Genomic DNA, 22,578 nt, shown 5'->3' on the forward strand with positions numbered 1-22,578 from the left:
ATAAATACATAAATAAATAAATAAATAAATAAATAAGAAATGGCATTCTTTAAAAAAAAAAAAAAAAGTGGGGGGCTTGTTTTGATTCCATGTGGTGGCGCACGCCTTTGATCCCAGCACTCAGGAGGCAGAGGCAGGTGGATCTCTGAGGTCGAGGCCAGCCTGGTCTACAGAGTGAGTTCCGGGACAGCCAGGGCTACACAGAGAGACCCTGTCTCGAAAAGCCAAAAGGAAGAAAGAAGTTTTATTTTATGTGCGTAAGTGTTTTGCCTGCACATATGTCTATGCCTGTCCATTGTAGTTACAGAGTTGCAAGCGACCATGTGGGTGCTAGGAATTGAACCCCAGCTCTCGGGAAGAGCAGCCAGTGTTCTAAACCAACAAATCACCTTTCCATGCCCCTTCCTTTCCTTCATGAGACGGACTCAACCTGAGGCTAGCCACAGTCACTCTTGTCTGCTCCCAACACTTCACCCTCTTGCCTTCCCCGAGACTGAAGGCAGGCACCACTGCGTTCCATTTTCTTTCAAAGCACAACCAAGCGCTGGGTGTGGCTCCTATGGCTGCATTGCCTGGGATGCTTGGGAGGAGCAGGCAGGAAGATGTCAGGTAAAGGCCACCCTGGGCCATGGAGTGCGAGCCTGTTGCAACAGCCAACCAATGCACAGGCCCAACACAATCAGCGCAAAGGAATTGGCCATTCACTCTTCTCACACGGACATGATCCCGGCCGGGGTCAGGACCTGCTCGGCAGTGGATGCTTCTGGGCCAGTCTACACAAGTGACAAATCTGCCACTTTAAAATTTCATTTGATAAGAGGAGGAAAGGGCAGCATAAACAAACATCTTAGCCCCGACCAAACGATGTAAAGGTCAGCAGACACAGGGCAGACACGGGGCAGACACGGGGCAGACACGGGCAGACACGGGGCAGACACGGGGCAGACACGGGCAGACACGGGGCAGACACGGGCAGACACGGGCAGACACGGGGCAGACACGGGCAGACACGGGGCAGACACGGGGCAGACACGGGCAGACACGGGGCAGACACGGGGCAGACACGGGGCAGACACGGGGCAGACACGGGCAGACACGGGGCAGACACGGGGCAGACACGGGCAGACACGGGGCAGACACGGGGCAGACACGGGCAGACACGGGCAGACACGGGGCAGACACGGGCAGACATGGGCAGACACGGGCCGGTGAGATCAGCACAGGTAGTCTTTTGGAGAGCAGGCTTTAGCCGGGGGGATTGCAGGCTGCCGGTGGCTTTGGGGTTCCCGTGTCTGTGTGCCTGCCTTCGTTGAAATCCCAGGGCTCACTGCGCTTTGCAGACAAGGGTTTGGAGAGAACTGTAAAGCTCTGACACAGCTTGGAAAGTGACTGCTGAAGCAGATGTGAGTTTCAAGTGTGAAGACAGGTTAAGCTTGCGGTGGCAGGGGTTTTCCTAAACAGGCTCCTATGGGGCCCCTGGGAATTAAAGGGGAATGACTGATCCAGTTAGAACTAGCTGAGGGTTGGGAGTATGACTCAGCTCTATGGTACATGTCTACCAACCTCCAACTCTGCCCCATGAAGGGCTGAGATGTCTGTGATAAAGCATCCCTTACTGTGGGGCTGGGGGCGTGACTCAGTGGTAGAGCCCCTGCCTAGAATTCCCCAGTGAGAGGCTGGAGTGTGGCTCAGTGGTGGAGCCCCTGCCTAGAATCCCCCAGTAAGGGGCTGGAGCGTGGCTCAGTGGGAGAGCCCCTGCCTAGAATCCCCCAGTGAGGGGCTGGGGCGTGGCTCAGTGGTGGAGCCCCTGCCTAGAATCCCCCCAGTGAGGGGCTGGGGCATGGCTCAGTGGTAGAGCCCCTGCCTAGAATCCCCCAGTGAGGGGCTGGGGTGTGGCTCAGTGGTAGAGCCCCTGCCTAGAATCCCCTAGTGAGTGACTGGGTGTGGCTCAATCACACTTCTTTAGCTTGTGCAAGGCCCTGGGTTCTATCGAAAGCACTTCAGAGAAAACAAAAAACAGTAAGGCGAGCACTAGTCAGGCTGAAGGCCAGCCAGCCGCACACTCTGGGTGAGGTGGGAGTCAGAGTTAGGACTTGGTCTTCATTGTGTGCTCCTCTGCTGTCAAAATTGGGGGCTTGCTCAGGAAGGTGCCACCCTGACTGCCACTGCCACATTTACCTGAGTAGGGCTGCAGGTCTGGCGGTTCCTCTGCCTCATCTTCATCCTCAGCAGCTTCCCCACCGCTGGCCTCGCTGTCCTTTCCTGATGGACCCCATTCTGTATAAGGCATGTCAGTCTTGGGCAGGACCAGCCAACCTATCCAGTTGTTTCCAGCAACCACCCATCGTCCTGCCCCTGACAGCCAGCCTTTCTTAGTGCTACCCCTGACACCCAAGGGCCATCACTGGCATGGGCAGAGCGTCGGCTGAACTTCTACAGCTAACACGATCCTAAGCCCATAGCAGTCTACTCGCGCATCCTCGTTCATGCCAGCCACAGGGAGCCACTGCTGTAACCCATCCACACGACAGTGGAACCCCAGGCTAGTGGACTGCATTGGGTGTCTCGCTCAGGTCTCCACTCCTGAGGAGAGATGCCCCACAGGTAGGGGGCCGACGGGGACTACACCTCAGTGTAGGCCAGATCTCATAGCTGGGAACAGAGTCTGCCTGTGCCCTCGGCTTGTTTTTTATGTATCTGTACATGCTTGTGTGTGTGTGTGTGTGTGTGTGTGTGTGTGTGTGTGCATGTTGTCATGTTGTTCGCATGTGGCTTACTCTTACGTATCATCTCTCAGATGCTGTCATTTATTTTTGGGGGACAGGGTGTCTCACTGGCCAGAACTTGCTCATCTGGCTAAGCGGGCTGAGCCCCAAGGATCTTCCTAGCTCTTCCTCTCCAATAATGACATTACAAGCAGGAGTCATCATGCCAGGGGGGTTTAAGATGTGGGACCTGGGATCTGAACTTGGATCCTTTTACTTGCCTTGAAGACAACTTTACCAACTGAGTGACACCCCTGCTCCTCCTGCCAGCCCTGAGCTTCTTTACCCAGTGTTTTTTTTTTCCCCCCTCTCAGACAGGGTTTCTCTGTATAGCCCTGGCTATCCTGGAACTTGCTCTATAGACCAGGCTGACTTCGAACTCATAGATCTGCCTGCCTCTGCCTCAGAAGTGCTGGGATTAAGGGTGTGCGCCACCAGTGTTCAGCTTGTTCTATTATTAAGCTAGATCTTCAACCAGCTTTGGAGCTTTAATGAAGTAGAAAAAGGAATAAAAGCAGTGTTTCCTAAACAGTCAGGAGAAGGAAGCCCTGGCCTAAGGAGCCCTGAAGAGGCAAAGCCAGGTAAGCTCTGAGTGCACAGCTTTGCGGGGACACGTGGGCACAGGACCCATGCCACTGCCACCTACTGCCTGGACCCCCAGCCCCAGCTGTGGTCCCAGCAGCAGTGAGTCTCAGGTCTCTCGCATAAGGTATGAACTTAGGTCGAGGGAGCTGACACTGGGGACAAGCCACTGGGGACTCAGCCTTCTTTTGGCTTAACCCTCCAAGGGCCACCTCCCCCCTTGTGGCAGAACCAGGTGAATGGAATTACCTGGAGAAGCTTCGAGCGAGGGTGGGGAGGCGGAACCTGAGGGTGTCACTGAAACAGTTTCCCTCTGAGAGGACACCGCAATCTCTCGACAGCAGCTGGCACTGGAAGACAGAAAGCTCCGGCTGAGAATGCAGACCACCCTGGGCTGCCCACCTCAGCACTCGGCTCCATGGGGCAGCCTCTTCCACAGGTGAGACACCATGGACGTGAGCCTAGGGCCTCGCCCCGGCTGGCCCCGAGTCTGTGCCCTTGGTTCAGGTCCTCAAGGCTCGTCCCCCCACTCCCCCCACCCCCCACTCCCCCCACCCCTGATCCAGCCACCCCCCACTGAGCTCAGGACGGTCAGTCACACTGCTTTGTCTTTTTGAGACCCTCTTGCTAAATAACCTAGACTGGCTGCAAACTCACTCTGNGACCACCCTGGGCTGCCCACCTCAGCACTCGGCTCCATGGGGCAGCCTCTTCCACAGGTGAGACACCATGGACGTGAGCCTAGGGCCTCGCCCCGTCTGTCCCCTACTCTGTGTCTTTGGCTCAGGTCCTCAAGGTTCGATCCCCCACTCCCCCCCCCTCCCACTCCCCCCACCCCTACCCTCCCCACCCCCCACTGAGCTCAGGACGGTCAGTCACACTGCTTTGTCTTTTTGAGACCCTCTTGCTAAATAACCTAGACTGGCTGCAAACTCACTCTGTAGCCCAGGCTAGCTTGGAACTCACCATATAGCTCAGGCTAAATCAGAACTATTTATGTGGCCCAGGCTGATCTCAGACTCACAATCCTACTGCCTCAGCCTCCCGAGGGTTAGGATTGATTACAGGTGGGTTCCACAGTGCCAAGCTACATTTTTCTTTAAAAAGGGACACTATGTGAGCTCAAGCCCTTGGCACCCACACACTTACGGGCCCTGTTCTATAGGGTGTCCACGCTACTTGCTTGCCTCTAGCCCACCACGGAGATGCATTCTAGAAAGGTCTTCTCCAGAGGGCAAGAGCCTACGGCCTACGCAATACCTGCAGGGAAGCAAGGATGTCCCAAAGGCCTACCAGTTGCTATGGTGAGCTGCCAGGCTGTGGCTCACACAGAGAGTGCCATGACAACATGCCATGTCCTACTGGAGTCCCGACTGGCCCTCAAATGGGTATCTGTCACCCTGAAGTAACACAGCCCAGAGGTGCCCGTGGCCTACTCACATGAACCTGGCCTGGGCCAGGTATCCACGGAGGATGGACTGGATGACGATGATGGCCTCCTCTTGTGTTGGGCTGTCTTCAGCCGGGGAGTCGGGGCTTTGGACTCGGGGTGTAGGAGAACTCTGCAGTCAAGGACAAGAGGGGAGAGGCCTGTTTGTGGCCTCCCAGGGGAGGGGGGCTTCCCAGCTGACCCCTAACTGCTCTCCCTCATGCCCCCCACTGAGGTGTGCTGGTTTGGACTTCAACGCTAAACTTGCCGGAGATGTACCAAAGGGGACACTCTGGGCTATCCCAGCCCGGGATGGGCGGGGCTCTAGGCACACCTGCTCAGCCGGGAAGGCTGGCGGGCTGTAAGGGGCTTGAGATTCCTCTGTTGAAGAAGTGCAAGAGGGGCTGAGGAGGGCCTGAGCAGCCAGGGTCCATGGTTACCTGGTTAAGAGGGCTGAGAAGGCCTGGCAGGCTGGGAGTCCTGGAGTCTGGGACTTTGCTGTGTACAAGCTTCGAACGAGCTAGGTGTCCCCTGAAGGCTGCCTGGAGCACAGTGGCTGCCTGGCAGGAAAGAAGGAAGGACTCGGTTAGTAGAAGATGGTACTGGGTGAAGATTAAAGAGTTATGGAGAAAACTCTTCTCACCGCTGTGTAACCTCAGGGGCGTGTCACAGTGCCTCCCTCTGCCTCCTCTTAACCCCCCATGCTGGTGCATGCGCAGGTCCCTCAGGGAGAGAAAGGCACACCCTGGCTGTCGCCTCCCCCCGCTCCCCAAACAAATCCTGAACAGTTGAACCAGTTGCTAAGCACAGTTACACTAGCTGCTAATAATAGTTCAGACTTTACACATTACTTTGGCTTTTCTTTTTTTTTCTTTTTCTTTTTTTTTAAGATTTATTTATTTATTTATTATATGTAAATACACTGTAGCTGTCTTCAAACACACCAGAAGAGGGCGTCAGATCTCATTACAGATGGTTGTGAGCCACCATGTGGTTGCTGGGATTTGAACTCAGGACCTTTGGAAGAGCAGTCAGTGCGCTTACCCGCTGAGCCATCTCGCCAGCCCCCTACTTTGGCTTTTCTAGTCAGGGTCTCGATGCATGCATGGCTCTGGAAGACCTCAAACGTGCTAAACCTCATGTTTTTGCCCCGAGTGCTGGGATTGCAGCTGTGTACCACTGGTGTCTGCCCTCGAAATGCCATGTCCTGGTATGTCTCCACAGCAGGGCTGGTCTGTTTTATAGACTTTCTTTCACATACATACGTCGCAGTCACAAAAGCTACAGTAAGATATTTTTCTGCTTTGTTTTATTTTTGGTTTCTCAGGGTTTCTCTGTATAGTCCTGGCTGTCCTGGAACTCACTTTGCAGACCAGGCTGGCCTCGAACTCAGAAATCTGCCCACCTCTGCCTCCCAAGTGCTGGGATTAAAGGCATGCGCCACGAGGCCCAGCTTATTTTTCTGCTTTTTAAGTGTTGGTGTCTGAGATGATTGAGTGTTGATATCCCAGGGTGTTTGACTCAGTGGTAGAGCCCCTGCCTAGAATCCCCCAGTGAGGGGCTGGGGTGTGGCTCAGTGGTAGAGCCCCTGCCTAGAATCCCCCAGTGAGGGGCTGGGGCGTGGCTCAGTGGTAGTGGCACACCTAGAATGTAGGAGGTCCCAGTAACAAGTACCATTGCTTACTCCAATCTCACTGTCACCAGAACCTGCCTCTCCTTTCTGCCATTTCTCCTATGGGAACAACCCTGCTGTCCTTTCCTATCTATCCCATGGGGACACCTAGGCTGTAGGACAGCAGCCCTAGTGCTCAAGATACCTCGGTGCTCCCTGCTTCACAGCACATGCATCCTGGCGCCTGTGGCTGAGCATATGAGATTTGCTCAACTCAGAACTGAATGTAAGAATGGAGGAAAGGCTGTGTAAAAGAATTCTTAAAATGTGAGGTTATTCAGGTGTCCCATTTTATGCTTCTGTTACTGGTGTATTTTAAACTTTGTGTTGGAGTTTGAATTAATTTCCTGAAAAGTCAGAACTTAAATGCCTTTAAGGGGCTGGAGAGATGGCTCAGTGGTTAAGAGCACTGACTGCTCTTCCAGAGGTCCTGAGTTCACCTCCCAGTAACCACATGGTGGCTCACATCCATCTGTAATGGGATCTGATGCCCTCTTCTGGTGTGTCTGAAGACAGCGACAGTGTACTGATATAAAAAGAAAGAATAAAAGCCTTTGAATAGCCCTTGGCTGAGCTGGAGAGATGGCTCAGAGGTTACAAGCATTTTCTTTGCAAGCAAAAGACCTGAATTTGAATCCCCAGTACACTAAGGGTAGATACAGCTGCGGCCAGCAAGTTCAGTGATGGGCCCAGTCTCAGGGGAGTACCCCAAAAGTGACAGAGCAGGCTCCGCCTTCTTCCTCTAACCCCCATGCACGGCATGGGCACCCCTCACACAGTGCGTGTATACCCCCGCCTACACCCTCTACATGCCTCCAGTCTCCTTGGTCATGTTAAACAACAGTCAAAGTAGGGGTTTCGAAATGGGTGGCACCGACCGGGCTTACCTCATCCAAAGCTGCTTTTCTTTTCTGAAATGAAGAATGGAGAAATAAGTTAGTGTGAGCAAATCAAGGAATCCCCGGCAGATCCTGTGCATCCCCTTCCTTAGAAGACTGTTCTCGTGTGTGTGTGTGTGTGTGTGTGTGTGTGTGTGTGAGAGAGAGAGAGAGAGAGAGAGAGAGAGAATGTCTTCTTTCACCAAAACTCAATGACATGTTCAGTAAGACCACAGCCACAGAGGCTCTTGGGACCATATCTGGGACAGTTTGAATATTAAAGAGAATAATGATTACAACTAAATTTTTAAAAGATTCAAATAATAAAAGAATCTGAGCCCGTATTAACCTCTTCCCGTGAGGGATAAGGGATAGAGGGAGGAGGGCGGGGCCGGCTCTTGTGCTCTGCTAGAGAGGGGATAACCCAGCCATTCCTTGCTTTGAAACTGTCGCCCACCTAGAAGAAAGGCTTTCCCTGTCTCCTCAGGAGCCCCTGGACACATGTCCACTGCTGAGCCAGCGCCATGTCCACCAGGGAGACTGACAAAGACAGGTCTAGAAGCACGGTCCTGTGGCTATCCAAGATGGCTGCCATCAGGTCGCTGGCTTGCTAAATGGTCTCTTGGGTTTAGGATGACCCTGAATTCCTGATACTCTTTGGCACTGGGATTACAGGTGTACACCACCCCACCTTTCGAGAGACCAGTTAGCAGCCTCGCCTTCTGCAAGCCATCCCATTCTGAAACACACTGGGTAATGGAGTACGCCAACACCCAATGCTTTCTACAGCTGGATAGGGGCCAGGAAGCTCACCTTGTGCTTGTAGGCCTTCCACTGGGCCTGCAGGGTCCTGATGGCAGCCTCTCTCCTCTCTTCGGAGCATGGGTCAGGGGGTTGGGAGCCTCCCTCCTCACCAGTACTGTTATCGGAGTCTGGCTCGGAGTGCCTGCTGCAGGGAGAGGGGGCATGGAGCTCTGGGTGAGCCTGCAGGAAATGAAAGAGGCCAGCTGCGATGGAGATGCCAGCAGCAGGCAGCGGACAGGATATTAACCAGGATATTACCCCGCGGGGCAGCAGGCCTGGCTCATCAGACAGCAGACTTAATAAAACAAAGTCTGAGCCTGGTGCAGTGGCGGCCTTTCTGGGGGTTCTCTTTAAAGATTAATGTGGTATAAGAGTGGGATTTGGGAAAATGAAGTGGAGATACTGTCAATGTACTTTTGTTAGGAAGAGGCGGGGACTGTACCGCTCAAACGCGGCTGACTTCTAGGTAGTCTCTGAAATCTGCCACCTACCAGGGCTCTTTTCAATAAAGTTAAAATTACTAGAATTATTTTCCTTCCATCAAAAGGCAGGTTCAATGCCAGGGAGATGCTCGGTCAGTCAAGTACTTGCTGCATATGCACGAGGACCTGAGTTTGATCCTTAGTATCCATGAAAAAGCCAGGTGTGCCAGTGTGTGCTTGTGACCCCAGCAGCAAGGAGGCAGACAAGAGAAAACTCCCGGGCTCGCTCACAGCCAGCCTCGCCTACTCGCGCACGTGTATCCCACCGCACATACATTAGAGGCAGGCCCAATGGAGAAGTGTGCGGCAGCCGGCAGCCTTCCCAGTCACGTGAGTGTGCACATCCAGTAGGTGGCTGACGACACGGCGGTGCCAGTCAGCACCAAAGCCCAGATTTGTATTTGCTCTACTTTAAAGAGCTTTGACATGTGTGCCCTGGCTGCTCCTGGGAAGATGGGACAGACCTCAGGGACAAGAAGATGGTCCTTTGTGCAATCTTTATATCCCAAGACAATCACCCAGGACCTGGTAGCCAGCAACCAGGATGCTCCGTGGCTCAGAGGTCACACCCGTTTAAACCAGCCAACCTCACGGTGAGCCATGCGATCTTCGCGTCTTGTCCCAATCATGGTGAAGGCCTTTTTGCTTGTGGAGATCAGAGGAGGACACCATGTGTTCTGCTCTGTCACTCTCTGCTTTATTCTTTCAAGGACGTATACTCCCTCAGTGGTTCTGCAGCTAGGCTGGTAGCAAGCAAGCCACAGGTATCCTCCTGTCTCTGTCCCTAGCATGTCTTCACGGTGTGCTTTTACCTACCAAGTTCACTCCCCCAGGCTGGCCTTGAACTCTCAGTCCTCTTACCTCTGCCTCTTGAGTGTTGGGAATGTGGTCCTACACCACAATGTATGGCCCATGAAGATATATATATATATAATCAATCAGGTCCCTCCGGAACAAAGAGAGGCCATGGGAGTTTAGTCCCTAAGGAACTAGTTTCCACCCGTGCTTATGTCAGGTGCCCACACATGGGACACATTGGCAAGAGGGTGCATCTATCTCCTGGATACGCAGGTGTCGGTAGATTAGAGAACAGGGACCAGAGGGCCTCTCTGACCTTTGGAAGTAGACAATACCCAAGTGACCTTTACAATCACAAGTCTTGCCTGACAGCAAGTCCTGAGACTTCCATAGAAAAACCAAAGAGAAACCTGAAGGGCATAGGCCTGTAATGCCAGCACCCAAGAAGCAGAGGCAGGAGGATCGTAAGTTCAAGGTTAGCCTAGGTAACTAGGTGAGACCCTGTCTGAATATAAAACATGATAAGAAGGCTAGGAGTATAGTTCAGTGGTAGAGCCCCTGCCTAGAATCCCCCAGTGAGGGGCTGGGGGTGTGGCTCAGTGGTAGAGCCCCTGCCTAGAATCCCCCAGTGAGGGGCTGGGGCGTGGCTCAGTGGTAGAGCCCCTGCCTAGAATCCCCCAGTGAGGGGCTGGGTTCTGACCAGCCCTGCAAAACCAACAAAAGAAATATGGGATTTGGGGGAGGGGACCTGCCCAGGCAGACTGTTCTGAAACTCACATCTATGTACGTTAGGAGCGAGCTATTCCTCCTCTCCCTCCTCTCCTTTCTAGGCTCCTTTCCTCCTCAGAGCTGCACCACTACATCTAAACTTCCTGAGACCCAAGGCCAGCCTGAGGCTTTCTCCACTCGTCACCCACATTACCGAGGTCATTAGGGCAGGTGACAGGCGTGGGTGATGATGGAGAGTTGAATGTGAAGAAATGGTTATAAGCCCTGCCATGTGTAATCGAGGGGACATCCCTGCCACACGGTACCTCATGAGTCATTGCTATGAAGGAGTTTCTCTCTTCTTTCTTAGCTTCTTCCAGTTCTTGACACTTTTTGGTGAGCGCTTCAATTTCCTCCCTAAAGTGCAAAGGGAGATGACACCTTAGTCAGGCCCTGATCACACAGTGGTACAGGCGGTGCTGTGTAGAGAGGCTATAGGAACTACTGACCACCAAGCTGCAGGCGCTGAGGTGTCGCCTGTGCTCCTTCTGAGAGCCTGTGAGGGCAGGGCTGAAGATGCTGGGCCGCATCATTCCTAAAATGTCATCGGAATTGGCAAAGGGGACAGGATTCGGGTCTGTGGTCGAGCGCTTGCCTAGCATGCGTGAAGGCCTGAGGTCCATCTTCAGTGCTACATAGACAGCATGCTAGCACCCCAAGCAAGTATAGCGCTTTGGTGGTGGAGGCAGGAGGCTACAAAGTTCAAGGTCATTTTGGTTCCAGAACAAGTTCAAAGCCAGAGTCGGGTACATGAAACCCTGTCGCAGACAAGCCCAAGATATCTGGGGTAGGGACACACACTTGTGATCCTAACAATGTGGTTCTGGCAACTGAGAGGCTGTCGGTGGAAAACTGTAAACTGAGGCCAGCTTGCAAGACGCAGGCAGATCCTGAGTCAGTCAAAACGGGACCAAAACAAAAGGTCGAAATGCTACTTGGCACTCAGTGAACTTTACCTCAAATCCTGCTCCTGCTTCCGTCTCTCCTTCTCGCCTTCCCTGGCCATCTCCAACTCCTTCTCCAGGTCCATCTTGGACTGCAGCAGCTGCTTCATCTCCAGGCTGAGAGGCATAAGAAGAGATTTTTCCATGGTCCCGAGACCCAAGGCTAGCGCATGCTGCAGGATGACGCTTCTTGGACCACATGACCCTGCTTCCTTCCTTGGGCAGTGGATCTAGACGGGACCTCGACAGGCCCTTTGTTCTAATGACAGTGCGTGGCATCTCTGACTGCACTGCAGACACCACTGTGTAGAGGGACTGTTAGAGGATAGGGTCAACAGGAACAAAATCCTACCCTGAGACAGAGCCCTTGAGGACACTTAAGTGACACAGTGCCTTCCTCAGCGGTGTCTGAGCCCAGGAAGTGTCTGCTTCCCTCTGGCCTAAACTGGGACAGTGCGCTCCAGGCTGACGCTGCACCAAGGTATGGGTGGCACTGGGGCCATGAACTCAGCCCTGGAGGCTCTGAAACCCAGATCTGCCACTTCATGTTGGTGACCCCACTTCTCCAGATCCTTGCTAATCTCCACATTAAATGAGCTTCTCGTTGAGTGTTTAGTGGGGTGACTGTCATATAGCGAGTGCTTTGAAAGAGGTAGCAACTGTGACACACCTCATAGCGTGGACTGCAGTTCCCACATCTGTGTTAAAACTTTAAAAAGATTTACTTTTATTTTGTGTGTATAAATGTTCGCCTTGTGCATGTAGGGGCACCACATGCAATGTTGGAAGCGGGTGTCAGATCCCCTGGAACTGGAGTAATGGATGGCTGTGAGCCTCCATGTGGGTGCTGGGAATCGAATCCAGGCCCTCTGCAAGAGCAACAAATGTTCTTAACTGCAGAGCCACTGCTCCAGTCCCCCGGTGCTAAACATTTGGACAACTAGAACTTTTGTGTGTGAGTGTGTAGGGTTGCAATGTTACAGGTTCAAAGTCAAATTACCCTGAACTTCCTTCCACTAATCCTAACAGCCATCAATGTCTATCTCTGTGTGTGACTGAACATCCGTGTGACCTTTAGGCAAATCCTTTCAGAAGGTACAGATGGTCCTCTGACTTCCCACCCAAAGGCTAAGAAAGTCCTCAGACGGCAGCTGAAGCTGAGATTTCCCTCTCTCCGACATCCACCTCCCCGCAGTTCCCACCTCCCTGCGGTTTCTACCATGTAATTTAAGTCGCCTTGCCTTAGGGTTTTCTCTGTTCTGCCATTTTAACAATCTCATGAACCTGTTACCACGGTGGAACACGATATCTGAGGTTAACTGTGGCCACTCATATCTGGCTACAGAATAAACTGCTAACCCCTTTGAGGTAACAACTGTGTTTTGTTTTACTGTGCATCGATGATAGCGTGACAGAAAATGCAGATGTTACCTACTTCGGAATGTCCGATGTAATTTATTTTTATATAAACTGTGTATGTGCATACACACTTGCACATGTGCCATGGTACATATGTGGAGGTCAGAGGCAACCTTGTGGGAGCTGGCTCTCTCCTCCCACCGTGTAGGTCCCAGGATCTAAGGGAGGCCATCAGACTTGGTGGCAGGTACCTTTATCTCATGATCCATTTCTCAGGCCCACCATCATAACTTAAAAGTCTTTTCATGAAATGTAAAAATCCTTGACATTTTTACAAGGAATCCACCATCAACTCTCAGCGGTGCATATGAAAGAAGGCCGGGAGACAACCAGGGATAGTTTGTAGGGTCTGACAGGTCTGAACTTTTACATTGGCCTTCCCCTATCCCATGTTTCTAGGGCTTGAATTTAAGGTACCTACATGCTAGGCGAGTACTGTATTACTGAAGGATGGCCCCTGGCCCACATGCTGGGCGAGAACTGTACCATTGAAATATAGCCCACACACTTGACAAGTACCGCACCACTGAATTACATCCCCGGATCTTGGGTTTTTGAGTTTCTCTATGTAGCCAGGCTTAACTCAAACTTGAGACCCTCCTGCCTCAACCTCTCAAGTGCTGGGAATGCTGGCACATGCCAGACCTGGTGGGGATCTGCTTCTCGACCTTACTTCCCAGTGGGTGTGGGGCTGTGGATCCTCCATTCCTTTTTTTTCTCCCCCTGAGACAGGGTTTCTCTGTGTAGCCTTGGCTGTCCTGGAACTTACTCTGTAGACCAGGCTGGCCTCAAACTCAGAAATCCGCCTGCCTCTGCCTCCCGAGTGCTAGGATTAAAGGTGTGTGCCACCACTGCCCAACTGGATCCTCCATTCCTAACCTCTCCAGCTGAGTTTCAAACCCTGCAACCCTAGCTAGCTCTGGCGTGGGTAGGACCTGAGGCCCTCCTTGCCAGTTAGCTCCCAAGTGGGACCAGTTTAGCAACCCTCACCAGCTTATGAGTGGGCAGAGCCTGAGGCCCTGCATCTCCTGACCAACTCTCAAATGGACAGGGCCAGGTTAAGGCAGGAGGAAGGATGGCCGGGGTGGGGTGGGGTGTGTTTGGGAGAAGGGCTGTGGGGGAGGGGCAGGCACAAGGCCTAGCTAGCGTTCCCAACCAGCACCCAGGGGAGGTGGGGCCTGTCACCCATCCTCTGCAACAGGTTTCAGGGTGGGCAGGGCTGGCAGCCTTGATCATGGCTTTATCACAATTTTAAAGTAACTGAGACACACAGGCTGGCCTTGAACTTGTGATCTTCCTGCCTAAACCCCTCCAAGTGCTGAGATCACAGGCAGGTTCTCCCCCTAACTCACACAGGCAGGCAGGCCCAGCCCTGGATGGTGTGGGTCCAGGCACTCACTCTTTCTCCAGCAGCTGCTCCTGCAGTGCGCCCAGCTCCTCTTTCAGGCTCTTCACGGTTCCTTGGAGATGCTCTTGCTCCGCACACGGGTCCACCTTGGGTAGGTCCTCCGTGGACGGCTCCCCTTTCGGCTGCTTTTGCACTGAGATGTTGGATGGGGAGCGGAGCAGGGGATTGGGATTGACCAGCTCTGGAGTAGACTGCTTTGGGCTTTCTGAGGAGCCCACTTTCTGGGGGCAACGGAAGCGTCTGTTAATGTTATCTCTGTGAGGCTCAGGGGCAGCCAATCTTTGGGGTATGGGAGACGCTTCACTGTGGGGGCTGAGTCAGCAGGGCCGCTGCTCTGGAAAGATCCCCTTCCTAGCAGGCAAAACCCAAAGTGGGAAAGGGCTGGCCAGGCCCAGAGGCAGGATGAGTCAGAACTACCTACGCTACCACAAAGGCGACCAGGGAGGTGGCAGGCAAGGAGGATACAGACATCAGAATGTGGGAGATTGCCAACCCCGGTGATGGACCTTCAGCCAATCTAATTCTGTCTGAAAGTAACCCCTGTCTCCCCAGGCCTTGCCTCACGGGTCTAGGGATGTACCTGGGTTTTCTGAATTTCCCAGCATGCTTTACATATAAAGTATTTCCACAACACAGGCCTTTCTTTTGCTTTCTACTTTGTCAGTATGTGACTGTATTTAACACATTCTCCCTTAGGCTTTGCACAGCTTTGGCAAATAACTGGGGGACTCTAGCTCACAACTTTTTCTTTCAATACTTGGGATACAACCCATCCAAGGCAAGCCCCTGTACCAAGTCACACACGCAGACCTTCAACAGCAGATTCATTCTAGGCAGGGGCTCTGCCACTGAGCCACGCCCCAGCCCCTCACTGGGGGATTCTAGGCAGGGGCTCCACCACTGAGCCACGCCCCAGCCCCTCACTGGGATTCTAGGCAGGGGCTCTACCGCCGAGCCACGCCCCAGCCCCTCACTGGGGGATTCTAGGCAGGGGCTCTGCCACTGAGCCACGCCCCAGCCCCTCACTGGGATTCTAGGCAGGGGCTCTCCCACTGAGCCCCAGTCTTCCCCCTACCTATAGTCTAGGTAGGAGCTATATCTCTAGGTTACATCCCTGTCATACAATCTCAAGATCTTAACTGGATGGACAAGTTTCCCAGAATCAGGCAGTTCTGTGGGGTTGGTGTGGGGGTGGGAGATGAGGAAATTCTCGCTAGCCTCCCAGGTCTCCTGGTCAGCAGTGTAGCTGAAGAGATTGCTAAGAGTCTGAATATTATATAAAAGTCTGGGCTTTGCAGACATATGCACGCACCAGGCTAGACTACAGGCACTTCATAGTCAAACACATCCACTTGTTGCTACAAGAAGCCCAGTAATGGGTTCCTCTATAAAATGAGGGCTGTGCATGATACAATCTGCATCTTGCCCAGACCTGCAAGGAGTGTAGTCTTTCCTGTGTGTACTTGGTAAGGTCTGCAGAGCACCCGTACGTGTGTTGAGCGGCTTATCTCACGCGGCAGCTCTGTCTCCCACTGAAGCAGATTACTATCTGCCCCCTGGCCTGGTGATCAGACGTGAGCCCTGCACTTACCTTTTCTAGCTCTGCGATGCGTCTCAGCAGCCGGGGCTTGCTCCAGTCCACGTAACCTAAGAGCAGTGGGATTTACAAGTCAGTGTCCATGGGCTACTGCAGTAGGATCGCTCCTCTCAGGCATGAACTCACAGCCTCTCCAGGCTGACAGACAAGCCACAGACCCCAGTGAGGCAAGTGCTTGCCCCCTGAGGATTTCTTATCTCATGCAGGCCAGGCCAGCTTCGAACTTACTATATAACTGAGCAGGCCCCTGAACTTCTGTCTCTATCTCCTATGCACTGAGATGAATGCACTATCATGCCAGAGTCATGTAGTGATGAGGCTCGAACTCAGGGCTCCATGCACACTAGGTGAGCACTCTCCCAGGTGAGCCACACATCCGCAGCCCGAGGATTTCTCCCTTTGATAAACTCCAAGCTCTATCTCAACTCTCCACTCCTGAGACTCTCAAGGCCTGGCTCTCACCCTGTCTCTCTGCCACTGCTGACCACTAGCTGGCCCTTTTTGCCCAACTTTCTAAATGCCCATAGGCTTAAGGCTCAGCTCTGTCCTTCGCCAGTGCCCATCTTGCAGGCTGCCGTCACTTGAGTCTACCTGCCCAGGGATAAGCATATCCAGTTTTCCAGCATGGCCTGCACCTGCCTCAGATCTCAGCCCCCACCCTACCCACCTCGTCACTATGTCAACTCCATCCCCTCCATAGCTCAGACAAAAAGCCCTGGGTTCTAGGGCCTGGGCTGCATCTCAGCAGTAGAGCATTTCCCTAGTCCACATTAGACCCAGGGCTTCATCCTCAGTACTGTGAAACAAAGCAAGAGACCCAGAGCTGGCTCTCCTAGTGTTTCCAGGCTACTCTGGACAATTGTGGAGCATCCGTTCACTCGACTGACAATCCTTTTGCACAGCTAAGGGGATATGTCTGCTATGAGGCTTGTGACCTGGGTCTCCAGCTTTGTAGGGGGTGGGGGCTCCTTTTCTTTCAGCGTGGAACGCGCGTGCGCGCGCGGCCTGTCTCCTCACGCCTCCCTCTGTGAGTGGCTACCTCACAAGCAGTACCCTTTATTTTGGAGATGGTGGGCGAATTGCTCAGCATGCGGTCCAGGTCCTCCTTCAGGCTCTGGTTTTCCTCGGTCAGCTCCTGCACGCTCCGCGTCAGGTTCAGCAGGGCACTGCTCATCTTCTTCTGCCTCTTCATACCCAGCTTCTTCTCCACCATGGGCCTGGGGGGAGCACGGGACAGACTGAGGATCACGCTTCCAGACAGACTCGGCAGCGTCTCACCCAGAAACATGGCTCCTTACCGGGTTCTGAGGTCAGAGTGGCACACACACACACACACACACACACACACACACACACACACACACACGAGGATTACCAATCAGAGAGGAAACTAACCCTGATCCCCAGAGCGGTTAAATTAGTCTAACTCCGGCGACAGAAGCAATTCCACTCTTTTTATTTCCCTCTATTTTTTTTTTTTTTTTTGAGTCGGGATTTCATCTAAGGTTAGCCTTGAACTCACTATGTAGCAGAGAATGACCCTGAGCCTCTGATCCTTCTGCCTCTACCTCCTGAGAGCCGGGATTGTAGGTGTGCACCACCGTGACCAGTTTATATAGTGCTGGGTCAGAACCCAGGGTTTCCTGAATGGCAGGCAAGTGCTCTACCAACTGTCAACATCCCCAATGCCCCCCACTTCTGAGACTGGGTCTCCACACGTATCCCAGGTGGTCCTGGGACCTGGGATCCCCCTGCCCCCACTTCCCGCACGTTGGATTGGTATGGGTGTTACCGGGCCCACCTCGGCTTTTATTTTTTTATATTTTGCTCTGGTGTATAAATGTGGCCCTGGAATGGGTGGGGACGTAGCTCAGTGGGTAGAATTCTTACCTAGTACCTGGGAGGTCCTAGGTTCCTTTCCCAGGAGCACCACGTATTTATTTAAATACACACATAAATAGATACGGCACTAAAATAAAAGTGGTCCTACAACTAACCTGGACCCTTGGGGGCCACAAAAGACTGAACTACCAACTAAAACGAGAGTCCAGGCTGGACCTAGGCCCCCTGCACATATGTAACAGATGTGCAGCTTGGTCTTCATGTGGGTCCCCCTAAACAACTGGAGTTGGGGCTGTCCCTGAACCTGTTGTCTGCCTGCCTTCGGATACCCTGATGGGGTCACCTTGTCTGACTTTGGTGGGAGAGGATGCGTCTGCTCTTGCAGTGACTTGATGTGCTGGGGTGGGGAGGTGTAGTGTGAGGGGATGAGGGAGGAGTGGGGGGAAGGATCTCCTTGTGGGGGTAGTGGGAGGAGGGGGGCTGACAGTGGAATGAAAAATCAATCAATCAATTAAATATTTAAAAAGTGGTCCTAAATATGGTGCCAAGCACCCCCTAGTGTGCGCAAGGCTGTGTTGCCACTCCGTTGGCCTCTATGTTAGAGAATCACTATTCCTTATACTGACAAGCGAACACAAGAGCCTCAGCCTGAATCCACTGGCCCAGGAGCCGTGGGTCAGCACTGACTAATTCAGTATCCCTGGAACATCACAGGGCATTTTCACTCTGTGAAAACAACAGAAGTGATCCTGTTTATCTGATCTCTGTGTGCACAGTGTGTAGGGTTCTGGGGCTGGATGCCGCGTGTCCTGTTCTACCACCTTGCTCCCCGGAGACAGACAGGGTCTCTCATTGAACCTGGAGCTAAGCTGGCAGCCCACAAGTCTCATGCATCTTTCTACTGTGTAACCCTCTGTGCCGCCCGGCCCCAGACGCCCTGCCCTGCCCAGCCCTACGCAGCCCTGCCTGGCTTTGCTTTACCGTGAAGCTCCCTCCTCAGCCCTATCTGGCTCTTTAAGAGAATGTTTTCCAACTACTGTCGGGAGTGACTGCAGGCAAAGGATAAAAGGGACAGCTGCAGCTGGTGCTGGGGGTTTACACAGAGGCCTGTGTTGTGGACAGGTCTTTTATAAATAAATAAAACATATTAGACATAAGCACCGGGGAATACCGGCAGGAGGATACCGGGGGCCCCAGGCTCAGTGAGAGACTATTATAAGGTGGAAGAGCTATCGGTAGAGGAACAGTGTCGACCGGTGGTCTCCATATGTGCACACGTGTTCATACACACGCAAATATGGATTTAACTGTTTGGTTTCAGACTCTGGGACAAGGGACCAAGGTGCATATTTTACACATCCAAGCAGACCCGGTCTCCAGGTTCTCCCGGCATCCCTCAGTCCCTACCTGGCTTACTCTGCCCTGAACCCTAAACTTCCCAGCCCAGGAGCTGGGCTGCCCTTCCCCAGAGGCTCCTCCTATAGAATCCAGACATTCTGTTCCTCCCACTCTCTCTTCTCTTCTCTCTCTGCAAGTGCACTCTATCTTTCTCTTCCCCTTTCCTGACCCATAGCGACTTCCCTGACCTTTCTTGGGACCAGTGAACTCGCCCGCCCCAAGAGCAGTTTCCCAATAAACCTGCCTTTAATATATTCTAATCTCATTTTGCTGGTGGAGAAATAACCTATCAGTAGCACCCCCTGCACTGCCCAGCATAAGCATTGCACAGCTCCCCCCAAAAGGGAGAGCCAGACAGCAGCAGGTAAGGGCCACTAGCTTTTCAGAGCAGCCACAAAGACACAGGAGACAGGCCCCACATGTGATCATACTTCTTTCCTGTGGCTTCGGAACTCGCCAGGAGGGTCTGCAGACGATGGATCTGTGAGGATCCAAAGAGAAGGTGTCAGAAACACGACACAAGGGGAAGGCAGCGTTCCCTGCATCTAGCCAGCTTCTCAGCTCTGGCTTTGTGCAGGGGAAGGAACCTACACTGTGGCTCTGCCACTGCAACCTCTGATGAAAGCCACACTGAGCCTGAGAGTATCCACAGGGTGCAGGCTTCGGGCCAGCACCAGCTCCTCCCATCTACACGCTCCAGGGTGCACACACCTCTTCGTAGTATGTTTCCATGGCAATGCGCATCTCTTCCAGGTTGGTGGTCTTCATGTCCATCTGCAGTTTGCTGGAAACCCAAGTTCAGAGTTAGCATGGTGGAAGAGGAGGAGGGACTCCTGGAAGTCAGAGAGGGGATGGGCGGCAATGGGAAACATTGACCTTGACCACAGGGATTCATATTTTGCAAGATCAATTGCACCAGACAGTGTCCTTCTGAGTGGCAGCAGCCGCTCCTCAAGGGAGGGAGGCCACAGACGGTTTTTCTTTAAGAAAGGCTGCTCTGAAGACTGGGCGGACCTTACCAAAGGACCTCCTTTAGAGCAGAGCAGCCAGCTTTATAAAGAATGGCACTGGGTAGGGTGACATGGGAATGTCATCCCAGCACTCAGGAGGCGGATGCAGAAGGGCTGTTAGCTCAGCTCAGCCTGGGCTACTATAGCACATCACTCTCTCGAAACAAGACAAAGAAAAATAAAGCAAACCCTTTGATCCCCCGCCATCAGCACTGTCACCTTGCCCTTAATGTGTCACAGGTTTCAGAAAGAAGGCACAGAAGAAAGCGGAGCTCAGGGGACCAAACAGGAAATCAGCATGCACCCAGACTCATGCTGCCAAACGTCATCAAGAAGCAAGTTATAGGTGGCAGTGCCGTAGGAACCAGGTCTCAGATTCGGAAGGCGGCTTTAGTTTTCTTGAAATCAACTATATCTAAGGTTATGCCTTACCCTACTGAGACCAGAAAGCAGCAGCAAGGACTCTGTGTGTATGTGTGAGTGTGTGTGTGTGTGTGTGTGTGCTCTCGCATGCACGCGTGTCTACTGAAACCTTGGAATCCAGACTCTGAATGTTCACATGGGACATTGAGGGTAACCTGCAAATTGATGGGGTTCGGGCAGGAATAAGACGTTAAAGAGAGATGCGGATTCCAAACGAAATGTGAAGGGAATTCAAACTAAAGAGAAAGCTGAGCCTCAAGATGCTGCCCTATCACACAGGCTCAAGGCCTGTCTGCCTGGTCAATGAGGAGATGCTGTCTCAAAACAGAGAAAACAGGACTGGGACGTGGCTCAGTGGTAGAGCCCCTGCCTAGAATCCCCCAGTGAGGGGCTGAGGTGTGGCTCAGTGGTAGAGCCCTACCCGCTCCCATGACACACAGGGGAGGGAGGAGTAACATTTCTCATAGTTCGAAGTTGGAACGGCTGGAAGAAGGCAGAACAAAGCCAGTGTGGCGATTGCGGATGGAGATGGGAGATGAGATGCTCGCCCAGAGCCCAGCAGCCCCACCCGGTCGTACTTGATAGTGTTGTCCTTCTCCTTGCACTGCTGCTCCAGCCTGAAGATCCTTTGCTTGAGCCCGGTGATGACCTGCCAGCAGAGGGCCACCACCTTAGCCCCATCTCCAGCGCAGGGCTCGGCCTTCCCTCCTAGGTGGCCCTACAGACTCTGAGCTTCTCTCCCCCCACACCCCCTCCTTTCCTCCTTAGCACACCCTAGTGATGTCTGAGTGCCCCCAACCTGGCCCTCACTGAGTAGTGCTGAGCATGTGACCAGGAGCAAGACAGCAGCAGCTTTCTGGAATCCACGTGGGGGAGGGGAGAACAGACTTCCACAAGCTGTCCTCTGGCCTTCGCACGTGCACCCCGGGGATGGAGTACCCCCTCCCAGTAAATAGATAAATTATTAACCCACAGTGAGTAGGTTCTGAGCGCTCCAGCTTTTATCAGGGGTCTCGCCAAATCTGCTCTGCACCATCCTTGCTAATCACGTTGCTTGGTGGTGTAAAGATTTACTCAGAGTAACTTAAAATAATTTCCTTTCCTGCCAGTGTGTAGTGCTGGTGAGATGAGAAGCCAAGTCAGCTCCAGCCACCACCCCTGCCTTGTGGGAGCCCAGGGGAGCAGCAGGGAGGGGACAGATTCGGTAAATCTCACTTTCTTGCTTTTACAACTGAGGGCAGGCAGGGGGCTGGGGTGTCAGGGAGATGTCTCAGTAGCTCAACTGCTTGTTGCACAAGCATGAGAACCTCAATTTGGATCTCTCGCACCCACGTAAGACCCAGTTGTGTCACTGAATGCCTGTAATCTCAGCCCAGGGGAGGTGGAAACGGGAGCACTCAGGCATCACACATGCAAACACACACACGTACACGCGCGCACACACACACACACACACACACACACACACACACACACGTGCACGCACAAGTAAGCTCACACTGCACACATGCACACACACACGCGTGTGAGAAAGCGTGCACATGCAAACACGCACACATGCATGCACATGCAAACTTGCACATGCACCTACACCAATCTTGCTGGTCCTACCTTATGGATCTTACATCTGCAAAATCTTTAGCGATCACCACAGATATTCTGCATATTCCTGATGGGTATAACTAAGTCTCTCCTTCTGAGGCGTTCTTTCCGGTCCCCTTTAGGTTTTTTGTTTTTGTTTTTTTTGTTTTTTTTAAAGATTTATTTATAGTTATATGTAAGTACACTGTAGCTGTCTTCAGACACACCAGAAGAGGGCATCGGATCTCATTGTGGATGGTTGTGAGCCACCATGTGGTTGCTGGGATTTGAACTCAGGACCTTTGGAAGAGCAGTCAGTGCTCTTACCCTCTGAGCCATCTCTCCAGTCGCCCCCCCCCCCTTTAGTCTTAAGGCTTTGCTATACCTGTCTCCATGCCACCAAGCCCATTAACCCTTTGTTACCGTATTCCTTGACTCATGAGGTGGCAATGACACATTCCATACCCCCATCTCACCCCCATTTTAAAGTAGAACTGTGGTTTGTATGTAACCCCCAAGTTGTACACTGAGATTGTCTTTTTGTGGGCTAGGGTTTTTGTTGTTGTTGTTGTTTCTGGTTTTGTTTGTTTGTTTTAGTATCCTGAGACAGGGTCTCATTAGCCCAGGCTGTGGCAGAGGCTGGTCTTGAACTCCCAAGTGACTGTATGTATGTATGTATGTATGTACTTACATATTTATTATAAACTTGTGTTCCCTCCCTTGCCTTCTTCTGTACATTGAAACCAGCGTCCCATACTCTCTCACCGCTAGACTTCAC

The 22,578-nt window shown here is 52.7% G+C and overlaps 1 protein-coding gene across 5 annotated transcripts in view; it reads right to left on the bottom strand.

The window, feature by feature from the left end:
* Positions 1-22,578, bottom strand: part of Iqce (IQ motif containing E) — a 41,508-nt gene that overhangs the window by 3,668 nt on the left and 15,262 nt on the right. For 2 of the 5 annotated variants that reach the window (XM_021186777.2, XM_029533744.1), the window contains 14 exons: positions 20,798-20,868; positions 19,498-19,570; positions 19,218-19,267; positions 16,600-16,763; positions 15,541-15,596; positions 13,941-14,170; positions 11,135-11,239; positions 10,445-10,535; positions 8,140-8,310; positions 7,336-7,359; positions 5,217-5,336; positions 4,788-4,909; positions 3,597-3,697; positions 2,179-2,262 (listed from right to left, as the gene is read on the bottom strand). In XM_021186777.2, coding sequence (XP_021042436.1) covers positions 2,179-2,262; positions 3,597-3,697; positions 4,788-4,909; positions 5,217-5,336; positions 7,336-7,359; positions 8,140-8,310; positions 10,445-10,535; positions 11,135-11,239; positions 13,941-14,170; positions 15,541-15,596; positions 16,600-16,763; positions 19,218-19,267; positions 19,498-19,570; positions 20,798-20,868 — 1,462 coding nt within the window. Of the gene's footprint in view, positions 1-2,178; positions 2,278-3,596; positions 3,698-4,787; positions 4,910-5,216; positions 5,337-7,335; positions 7,360-8,139; positions 8,311-10,444; positions 10,536-11,134; positions 11,240-13,940; positions 14,171-15,540; positions 15,597-16,599; positions 16,764-19,217; positions 19,268-19,497; positions 19,571-20,797; positions 20,869-22,578 lie in introns of all 5 variants that reach the window. The other 3 variants (XM_029533745.1, XM_029533743.1, XM_021186775.1) reach the window with 2 other exon arrangements.

The sequence above is a fragment of the Mus pahari genome, chromosome 23 (assembly GCF_900095145.1).
Source record: "Mus pahari chromosome 23, PAHARI_EIJ_v1.1, whole genome shotgun sequence".
Lineage (NCBI taxonomy): Eukaryota > Metazoa > Chordata > Mammalia > Rodentia > Muridae > Mus > Mus pahari.